At 36.8% G+C, this 11,070-nt stretch overlaps 1 protein-coding gene across 1 annotated transcript in view; it reads right to left on the minus strand.

Annotated features, from left to right (window-relative positions):
• The window catches only part of DIAPH3 (diaphanous-related formin 3), a 234,091-nt gene extending 225,440 nt beyond the window's left edge, over positions 1 to 8,651 (minus strand). The window contains exons 1-2 of the mRNA XM_009323204.1: positions 8,541 to 8,651; positions 1,788 to 1,892 (exon numbers count right to left, since the gene is read on the minus strand). Coding sequence (XP_009321479.1) covers positions 1,788 to 1,892; positions 8,541 to 8,651 — 216 coding nt within the window. The remainder of the gene's footprint in view (positions 1 to 1,787; positions 1,893 to 8,540) is intronic.
• Positions 8,652 to 11,070: the final 2,419 nt, after the last annotated feature.

Here is an 11,070-nt window from a genome sequence, read left to right on the forward strand (position 1 = left end):
GATGGAAAGAGTTCCCCATCCCAGTAGCTCCAGCACTAAACGGAATTCATCTGCAGTACTACTGTATCAAACAGCTGAATCTATGCATCACAGAAACAGCTCCTCCCAGTTATACAATGAGTGAACGCCATTTCCAGTAAAGACACAACAGTAGGAACAGAGTTCAGTGAGGACAAGAGTTTCCATGCATGAATTAGTCTTCAGTGATCTCCCACAGCAGAAAGGGGAATAGGTGGGCTGGCAGCAGAGGGGGGAACGGAAAGGAAAAAATTCTGTTGGGGGCTTTATGAAAACATGCAAGACAACAGTGTGTGGGAACAAATCACTACCCTGGGGGAGGAAACAGACCTGTCCTCTTCAACAGAGTAGCTTGTATGGCTGCCCTGGGCATAGTGCAAGAAGCTCCATTGCCAAAAAGCAAGTGTGATGACGACCAAAGACAAAAAAGAAAAAATATTTACTGCAAATGGCACTCAGAAAGAAGGATCAATGAAACCTACCCTGCTATAGGCTTCAATTCTTTGCATGTATTAAGTGCCAGAAAATAAAGGGCTAACGTGAAAACCTTTCTCTTGAGAAAGACAGTTTTAACATTACCATCATCGTGATGCTAATATTCCGGCAATCGATGCGGATGCAGCAACTCTGCACAGCCAGCCATGTCCTATTATCACATTACTTTTTAGATCACACAACTGAGGTCTTAAAATGTGTGTGAAGGCTAGGGGTGTCAATGTCATATAAAGCTTGACATGCTGTTTTGGACTGAGAAACTTCAAGAATCTTGTGAGATTTACTAGCCTGAAGTTTCCTGATTTCCCATGAAATATCTCTAAAAAAGAAAAACAGGCTAGACCTCCTAATCTTCCGGTACTAAGGAACTTTTATGCTATAGAAATACTAGTAGCTTTGATAAGCTCATCTTAAATAAAACAATCTCCAGACAGTTCGGTCCTGCACTGGGCATCTACTTTCCTAAAAGCGCTAGAGTATTATACTAATAAGGTACATCATTTAAAGAAGACAGTAAGATAAATACCTCATTTAAATGACTATATTTAATGTCTTCTTTTCTCAGTATTTAATTGCATATGAACAATTTTTACTCATATCTCTACATGCATGGAGAAGTGACAGTCAAAGAATCAAATATATGAACTCTTAAACAATCAAAAGGTCTGAGGACAATATTAGCACTGCAGCATTTAGCGCTGGAGTCAGTCCCCACTTTGCAAAAACTGGAATAGATTCTCATGCCAACTTAATGCTTCAACTGCCCAGTACACAACTCCTTGCACTCCTCTAAAACAACCAGTAACTATCACAATAAGTAAAAAATGGATACTAATTGGGTTCATGTGCAACACTTCCGTTATCAACTATTACATAGCATCACAACATGCCTGTGTCTTGACTTGTACTGAAGTCAAGTATGAAAAAGGCTAATCAGTTAAGGAATTCTTTTTAAGCAGTGCTAGAAAAGAAAAAAGGTTCACATCAAACTTTTCCAAGAAGTTTTCTACAGAATCTTTCCATGTCCACTAGTAGCCATACCTTTACCAAAAAGAAATGCTGTTCTGTGTACAAAAGACACACCTAAAGTACAAGTGAATATCTTTCATTGCAGCTTGTAAAATAATGAGATACTGCCCTTGAAAAATGTTTGGGTCTATGAGAAACAAAAGTTAGTCAAAAGAATGTAACACGCATGCATCACTTTTTCTCTCCAATAGGAAATAATTTAAACATTAAGTCATTTTTGGTGTACTTCAGAGAAATTTACTTACAGACTTCGAAGCAGTGCTAATATATTGCATCACCATTTCTTTTTTGGTATTAAAATCCTTTTCTCTCAATGGCATCTTCTTGTCTTCATTTAAATTCATATCTTCCTAGAATGGGAGGGGGGTGGAAAAGAAAAAAGTTTTAAATGTCATCCAGCAACACAGTTGTTTAACTATAAGAGACTGATTTGAAAAAATAAAGACACAAAAATAGGAACTTGAGCAACTGAAAGCTGCTATACAAACAAATTTTCGTAAGTTAGATGTTACTCAAAACCATAAAAATCTTTATCCATCTTCCCTAGCAACTCAGACTAAAAAAGCCAGTCAACTATGCCAGGATAAACAAGTGCATCACAACCTTTACTAGCATAATCTCTTCTTAGAAATCACCTACAGTTTCACACACACATACTAAACTACAGAAGAGTATTAACACTTCCTAAAGCATTTATAAATGTACTCAAACCTGTCTCTTAGAAAGATCTTTTTAATATGTCCATTTGTTCTTTAACTCTGTTCCTCAGTTCCCAAATACTTAATCCTGGGCAGTGGAACCTGCTTTACCCTGAGAGTAGTTCACAAAATAATATTCACCTTTCCAATAGGTATGGCCCAAATTCTTGACAATTTGATCATTAAATCAACACCTTCAACTGTTATCAAAACCCCATCACAATTCATTCATTCCAACACAAACCCAGAGGTCAAAAAGAGCAGATGCAGAACCACATTCAAAGCCACACAGCAGCTATTCATTGACATTTCTGACACGGGGACTTCTACTGTTCCAGCCTAGAAATGCTCTGATCATTGTAATCAGTTTCACATCTGTGAGAAATGACATTTCCTATCATCCTGGAGGTAAAAAAAAAAAAGGGGGGGGCGCTTTAAAGAAACAATTTAGACACACACACATAGGAGCACATACAGCATTACTATGGTCACCGAAGCTTAGCAAGAATTACTGCAGTTATTTTCAGCTGAGACTCGAGAGGTGAATCCCCACCAGCTTAGGCAGAAGCAATGCTACCAAATCAGTGGGTAACCATCTTGATATCAAAGCTATTTCACCTAGTGAGAAATCAAAGACAAACAGCAAGCAAACTCATAACCTTAGGGTTTTAAGAAAAAAAAAAACTAAAGACCAAAATTTTATACTCCACTGAAACTTAAGTTCCCTTGTCTTTTGCTAGTTTTCATACTGAATAGGATAGAATCAAGCATAGTTCCTAGAAACACTTAGAGTTTTGTATAAATCCGAGCTGTGAGAAGACATTGCAGAAAATGCTTGACTGCTTAAGTTGAACTTCTTCAAAGTAAAATTAGGGCAATTTTGTGTAGATTCTGGATTCCACCACCCCCCAAATGTTACTGTTTCCCCTCCTTAAGGAATAGAAAAAATTCCTCACTTAGTCTAGTATGCATTTAAATTATTACTTATTATTTATTAAATTATTGTTAAATTAGTATTTTTATTATTTGATACAATATAGTGTATTTACAGTATTAGATTTCTATATTTGATTCTATATATATACACACTATATTCTTATTTTATATTTTTAGTATCAAATAAGTACAGGGTGCATGTTGTAAAAAGTTCTTTCATTCAAGCAACAATAATACAGTATTTTGCCTCCTTGGCAGCTAGCTTGTATACTGGTGTTACTTCCTACATCTGAAAGTAAATGCAAAACAACTTTGTCTAAACAAGCTGGAAGAAAGGAGGCCACACATACTTCAATCTTTTCTCATAGTTCTGTTCTTCAAAATACTGTATTCCTTTGATCAAAAAATTCATAGAGAAACTATTTGCTTATGCCCAAACCAAAATTCTAGCAGTGCATGAGGACACACGTATTCCTGAACATTTTGCAAGTTGCCTCATATTAAAGCAGATGTCTGCAACATTATCTTGAAAGGGTATTGTCCTGGTTCCAGCTGGGATAGAGTTAATTTTCTTCCTAGTAGCTGGTACAGTGCTGTGTTTTGGATTTAGGATGAGAATAATGTTGATAACACACCGATGTCTTAGTTGTTGCTAAGTAGTGCTTACACTAGTCAAGGACTTTTCAGCTTCCCATGCCCTGCCAGCCAGAAGCTGGGAGGGGGCACAGCCAGGACAGCTGACCGAAACTGGCCAAAGGGATATTCCATACCATATGACATCATGCTTAGTATATAAACTGGGGGGAGTTAGCCAGGGGGGTGGTGACCGCTGCTCAGGAACTGGCTGGGCATTAGTTGGTGGGTGGTGAGCAATTGCATTGTGCATCACTTATTTTGTATATTCTTTTATCATTATTTTTTTTATTATTATTATTTTCCCTTCCTTTTCTGTCCTATTAAACTGTCTTTATCTCAACCCACGAATTTTACTTTTTTTTTCCCAATTCTGTCCCCCATCCCACTGGGGGGAGAGGGGGAGTGAGCAAACAGCTGTGTGGTGTTTGGCTGCCTGCCAGGTTAAACCACAACAGGTATGCTGCATTTTCTAGATTGCTTTGCTTTCATCCAAGAAAAGAAACTACTATGATTTACTTAATTATGGGAAACCTGGTGTGATCCAAAAATGCTGCATGGACTCAAACATCCATACTAAAATTTAAAAAAAAAAACAAAAAAAACAAAAAACCAAAAAAACCCACCACACAGGCTTAAATACACATACAACACTGTTGGGATCATATATTGTAAGCAAAGACATCATTTTCTTCTAAGACACATAAAGTGGAAAAATTTTTGTGTGTGTATCACTTTTTTTCCAAATGGTGTAAAGTTACCTGTCTCTGTCACAGCTTTTTTAAAGACACTGCAGCTTTTTTAAGATGAGGAAGAACACATAATCAACCACAAAAACTAGTGTCTTTAGTATTCAAAATCAAAAACCTACAGAGTAATCATCTGCTCAAAGGAATGGTACAGGAAGGTTGTTAAGCATGCTGTTAAATGGTCAGGTGGAAACCTAAAAATTTAAACCAGTTAGACAACTAATCAATCTAAATATTTTAATTTACTAGTCAAGCATTTAGCAGGTAATTACATAACTAGCCAGGACTTTTACAATTCATAAATGAATTCTGACACTGATACATGGTTTTGGACATAAAAGTTTGGGGACTGTTAAAAGGCATTTAAGGTAAGAACAGATAAGGAAGTTCTTTTCGATTTACTTCTTTAAATATTTTTTCAATAAGAAATTCTTTCAAAGCCAGAAAAATACTACAACTTCAAATTCTCAACAAGTGCTCAAAAATCTTTATGCCTTGTCTAAGACATTTCCTTAGCTTAAAATGGGGGGGGGGATCGAAATCAAGTCAGATTGCCAAAAATACTACAATGTTAGTATTCCCTCTAGCCTTTCATTTGTTATCTTATCTTGTTACAGGTATTTCTCATTTTATGTAATATTTCAGTTTAATCAATTACCTTTTATTAAATGCACAACAGCATATTTATGACTATTCTTATTACCAGGCAACACATCTGCTGAGATACGCACATGACAACCCATACTATAAATTATTAAAATCAAGTCCAGCTTGACATTACCAGATAAATTTGTTTTTTTCTGCAAGTTCCAATAAATGTCTTTGGAACGTTGTGCCTCAGGAATCCTTTCCACAGGGATACAATTGTATAGCAATACTGGCTTCAAATGAAAATACACTTACATGTATATTTAATAAGGGTGGCTGTATTTTATTTAACACTTAAATTGTATTTTTAAAACCTACATAAACAGAAATGTAAGAACACTGGAACCAAATATCCCATTTTAAGTTTCACAAAAATATATGGCTAGGTCTTTCTCGATGTTTTCTGAGAGCTATGACATCTTCAGTACCTTGCCTGCAATATGCCACAGGTTTGGGGTTTTTTTTCCATATCATTGAAGTACATGTATATCCTACCTAAGGGGGAAGGAAAACAAACAAAAACAACAAAAAACCCCCTTTCACATTAGCCTGTAGCTACTGCAAAGTTCATTTTTCTCTTTAAAGCAGTTTTGCACTTCTTTCAGACTTGCAGAATTGTTTAGGTCGGAAAAGACCCTTAAGATCATCAAGTCCAACTGTTAACCTGACACTGCCAAGTCCACCACTAAACCATGTCCCTAAGCGCCTCATCTACACGTCTTTTAAATACCTCCAGGGATGGTGACTCAACCACTTCCCTGGGCAGCCTCTTCCAATGTTTAACCATTCTTTCAGTAAAGACATTTTTCCTCACGTCCAATCTAAACCTCCCCTGGTGCAACTTGAGGCCATTTCCTCTCATCCTATCACTTGTTAGTTGTGAGAAGAGACCGACACCCACCTCGCTACAACCTCCTTTCAGGTAGTTGTAGAGAGCAATGAGGTCTCCCCTCAGCCTCCTTTTCTCCAGGCTAAACAACCCCAGCTCCCTCAGCCGCTCCTCATAAGACTCGTACTCTAGACCCTTTACCAGCTTCACTGCCCTTCTTTGGACACTTGCTCTTTTAAGTTTTCTGAAAAATAACTTCTGAACAGAGAGGAAAAAAAGAGCTTGTTTTTCCTGGGGGGGGGAAATCTAACTTCTAATCACAGTTAAAAAAATTAAAAAAAAGGACAAGGAAGAAACCTATCAGTACAAACTATATTCCATAATCCTAGATGTAACAGCAGGTTTATTTACAAGAAACATTCTGTGTGTGCAGTAAAAGGTAATTTCTTTGTTGTTGTTTTTAACAAATGAAACATGATTAAAGCAATTGATTTACACAGATTAGAAGTATTCAGTGGTACTAAGGGCACGTCAGATGTGGCTTAGTTTATAAAATACTTCAACTCCATTCTTTTATGTCTTCTTAAATAATTTAAAGTTATTCTACAGGTGAGTAATGCCTCTTTGAAAAATAAGAATAAGTCATTTCATATGGATATTTTCCTAATAGCACTAACAGAAATAAAAAGAGCTAAATGACAATTAATTATTAGCTTTAACTCTCTGGTTTTATGAGCTCTTTCACAATTTTTGCCATCAAAACCACACAGGATGCCACTGCATAGAAGATTGGGAAAAGGACGCAGTATGCATCCACAAAAACCCAAAGTATAATGTAACGCATCCAGTGAAACTTCAGAATTTAGAAACTGCTCCCTTCAGTACTAATCAAGTGACTATTTTTATTTTGTGCAAAATTAGCTCTAAGCCTGGCTACAACATTCAAATTGTTCACTACCCTACCCCCCCAAATCACTTAAAATTTGATCAGAACAACAAATTAGAGGCTACAATATACAATTACCTATGTAATCTACTGCGACTAAACTAGCTTTATTCCAGTCCATTCAAGTGTGGATAATCTGAAGAATCCTTTCCATATTACATGTTATAGCTAAAATAACACCGATAAAGTAGTTTATCAAAGACAGTAAGTGCTTTGTTATTAAACAAAACTAGGAAAGCATTCAAATTATCCAGGATGTCATCATTACTTTAACATATTTTTGCAAAGTAGTTTTAAAATCGGAATGAATTTCTTCAGGATCCATGGATATAAGCATTTCTGTTTACCTAGACACAAAGTAGTAGGTTTCTGAGGATAGGTTTCTGGCATAGTCTCAACATCACACACTATCATATACCAGAATCTCTGTGGGATGGCAGAGAAATACAACCTACGCTTATGTAGCAGGGGGTGTGCGCAGGGATGCATACCTTCAAGTTTTATAAAAAAACCCTCCCGTTTCCTAACATTTGAGCATCTACCATTCACAGTGAAATTTCTAACAGAAGTAAAACATCCTAAACACCAAGGTATACCAAGAAAAATGGACCATGTGAGAACAACAAGTACAAATACAAAACTTGACAACACAGCAAATTAGTCTTCCCCTTCATCAGCTTAACCATGAAAATCCTGAATCCTATCTCTCAGTCATAGCTCTCAACAGTTCTACAAAAGCATCTTCAAAACTAAACTAACACTACTGAGTACTAGGAATTACAAATTCCATAAAGGTACTTCTCTCATAGCACATTTAATTTCCTCCACATCCCAGCCCCTGGTAGTCCCTTTGTGCTTCAAGAGTTACTTGTTACTTGCTGTGAGGCAGAGAAAGAAACAATAACCTAGGCATCACTCTCCTTGTTAATGTCCTCTTGTGTTCTTCAGGTTGCAGTCACTCTCTTCTTTCATGGCCATTCCATGTTTAGTTTTCAATTGCCCAAAATCTCATCATCATCATGACAAAAAACCTCAACCTACTGAGGCTGGTACCAATGCCACATGATATTTCCACCAAGTGACTGCTCTTCTGTAGCACACTAACCATAACAGCTAAGAAACAAAGTAAATTTGAGACTGTATGTGCAGACAAATACTGTTTTGCAGGCAAGAACCTTAAGTCTTTTTTGTGCAAGAGTGACATGGAATATAAGTTCAGAACAAAACCCTGCTGTGCTGTAAAAGTTTCAGGTCACCTTGAAAGCAAGCAGGATTCCCCATTTCTTGTTCTTCCTCAAAATCTGTTGCATAATCTCACTTCTAATAATCAGAAACCTTTAGTTTCCATTTTAAATATATTTGGAGCAAAATCTTGTCAAAATAATTCAAAGACTTCATCCCTTGAGAAACACCCTAAAAAACATGTAATTACAACTCACAACAACAATAACATTAATAATTCAGGTAAAGATCAGAACACATGCACAAAAGAAGGCTCCATCTGTCAGTTAGCCATGTTATCATTCTTTAAGTAAAAGAAATCAGCGTAAGACTCTTACCATCATTTTTTCAAACAGCGCAATGATTTCTCTTTCCGACAGGGGTTTTGGAGCAAAATCCTCCGCATCCATAGGTGTGGATGACCAATCTGCAGAATGTGACTGCTTCATATGCAGCAGAGGAGGTCTTTCCTTTTTACTTCCTGGAATTCTTATACTGGCAAATCTATCCAACTGAAAAAAGAACAGGTATAACATATCACATACTGTTTCCATTCTGTATAACCCTAATTAAGATGGGTATTCTTGAAAGCTAAACATCCTTATTTTTCTGTGGTAACTTGCCTGTTATTTAACTGTCTTATTTTAAAGGGTTCTCCTAAAGATACATGTAATGGTCCATTGCCTTAGCACTTGAGTTAACAGGCCAGAATCCCATTACATTATGGAGAAATCATGCAGAACATGAGAATTTTATGGAAAGTTTGGAGGAAAAGATATCTACAAAACCAATTTGTGAAGAGTTCTTCCCAACCATTACATGTAGAATATGAAAAAGCAGGCTTATTTAACAAAAGCATATTTTTAAAATGGTTTTTGTTTCTCGGAAACAGCTGTAGTCCTGACATTGTAATAGAATACACAGATATGCAAAGAAACTACTTTTTATTAAAAGACAAGTTAGCATAACTAAGACCCTGTTCTATTTATTTTTTAGTTGGATTATGTTATCCAAACTTACTGCCTTTCTGTGCACGAATTATTTCGAAATTCATTTAGGAGAAGCATAAAACCCGTCAGCTCCTTTATTAAAGTTAAGTAGGATACACTCATGGTTTCATGAATAATCCTTAGGATTTATAACCAAAACAAAACAATTGCTCTGACTTTACCCTTTCAAAAGCCAAAAAAACTTCTTTGAAAAAGTGGTTTGGGTTGTGGGGTTTTTTTACTGGTTAGATATTTATCAACTTTTCAATAAAGACTTGCTAAATTAAATTTTAAACATTTTCATTGTTAGAGCTTGTGTGTTTTAATGTATATGGGCAAGGACCAACAGAACACAAGAGCAGCTGACATACTCAATGAGATGCGCTAAATCTTAATCATCTTAGTAGCAGCCTTTTGAACAGATGTGAACAGCAATATTACACTTGTCAACACAGAAGAAAGTTACGGTAGCATTTGATGCATAAGAGATTTTGGACAAGATTTCAGCCATATCAACAGACTTACATCTTTGAAATGCTATACAAAAATATTCTGAGGCTTCAATATATCTTGAAGATAAGTATCTTGAGATATGACTTAATAAGTACATCAAAGTTACCGAACTAAATGACAAGTAAAGTTACTATAGCATCTGTGGAATTAAGATCAGAGACAACAAAGAAAATTAGTAGCAAAAATTGGGTACAAGTGTTCCACTCTAGTCAGAGCAAGAATTGACTATTAGACATCCATGAAGAGAGGTTTAGAGGAAAAACAAAAAGACTTTAATTCTTCCTGTTCAAAATTGAAAAGGAGCAGGTTTTGGAATGCAGAAATAGATTGTAAGCCACTCACATACAGATGGTTGTAGAACATGCAAAAGCAGAAAATTAATATGGCATAAACATAAGAGAGCTCAGCATGAATGATGGGGCCCTTCAGTGTCACATCAAACCAGTAGGCAATGAGGAAAGCACACTCTACAGGAATAATTACATAGGCAAGACCCAGTAAGAAAGAGAATGCAACAAAAGCAAAAGGGAGGGTAACATCATTGGAAATGCAGTATAGTGTCATCAGTGGCAAAAACCATCTTGCATCTTGATCAGACAGCAATTTCCTTTTCCGTCTTTAAAATCAGAAGTCTATGGCAAGCATGGGGGGATGAAGCCAGATTGCAAACTGCAATGACTAGACTAGAATCTTAAAAAAATCTTATTATATGAGATTTTTCTCCTCAAACAATGGCTTTCACAGAGCACTGATGAAAGGCAGCACACCTGCTCCAAAGAATGAGTTAGCTAGTAGGTTCTCCATGCCCCACTGTTCACTATCAAGTGTGTAACCTAAGAAACAAACCATTATATTTGAAGATTCTTCATACACACGCTTGAAACAGGGGTAGAGGGAAGACACTTCGGCTGAAATAACAGATTTCAGCCCATGGTTCAGTCAGCAGAGAATTGACTAAATTAGGTTTGAGAGAGGCGTGCCCTACACCCCTTACCCATCTCTCCTGAAAAATCTCAGCCTCTTCCTTACAGTCTGTGTTCCCCAAGCGTCCCCTCTTCCTTCCCCTGCTCCACACAGCAGCAGCAATAGCAGTTCTGGCCAGGCAGAACCACCCCAGTCTCTGCCATGAAATACCCCATGCAGTCCCGGAGCTACTCTTGCTCCGCTAGGAACAGGCAGCACCGGTTCAGGGATGAGAGCCAGTTCATCCTTGAAAAGGGGTATTTCACTTCCTTTCACTTGTTCACATTTTTAGTTTATGCTTTGTTTTTAGATCCTCTTGAATGTTAGACTGTATGGTAGATGTTTTGCAACATTACAGATTAGGCCATAACATTCATATTCCCCATATTCACCAAATCCTATA

The sequence above is a fragment of the Pygoscelis adeliae genome, unplaced genomic scaffold (assembly GCF_000699105.1).
Source record: "Pygoscelis adeliae isolate BGI_AS28 unplaced genomic scaffold, ASM69910v1 Scaffold134, whole genome shotgun sequence".
In the NCBI taxonomy this organism is placed as follows: Eukaryota; Metazoa; Chordata; class Aves; order Sphenisciformes; family Spheniscidae; genus Pygoscelis; species Pygoscelis adeliae.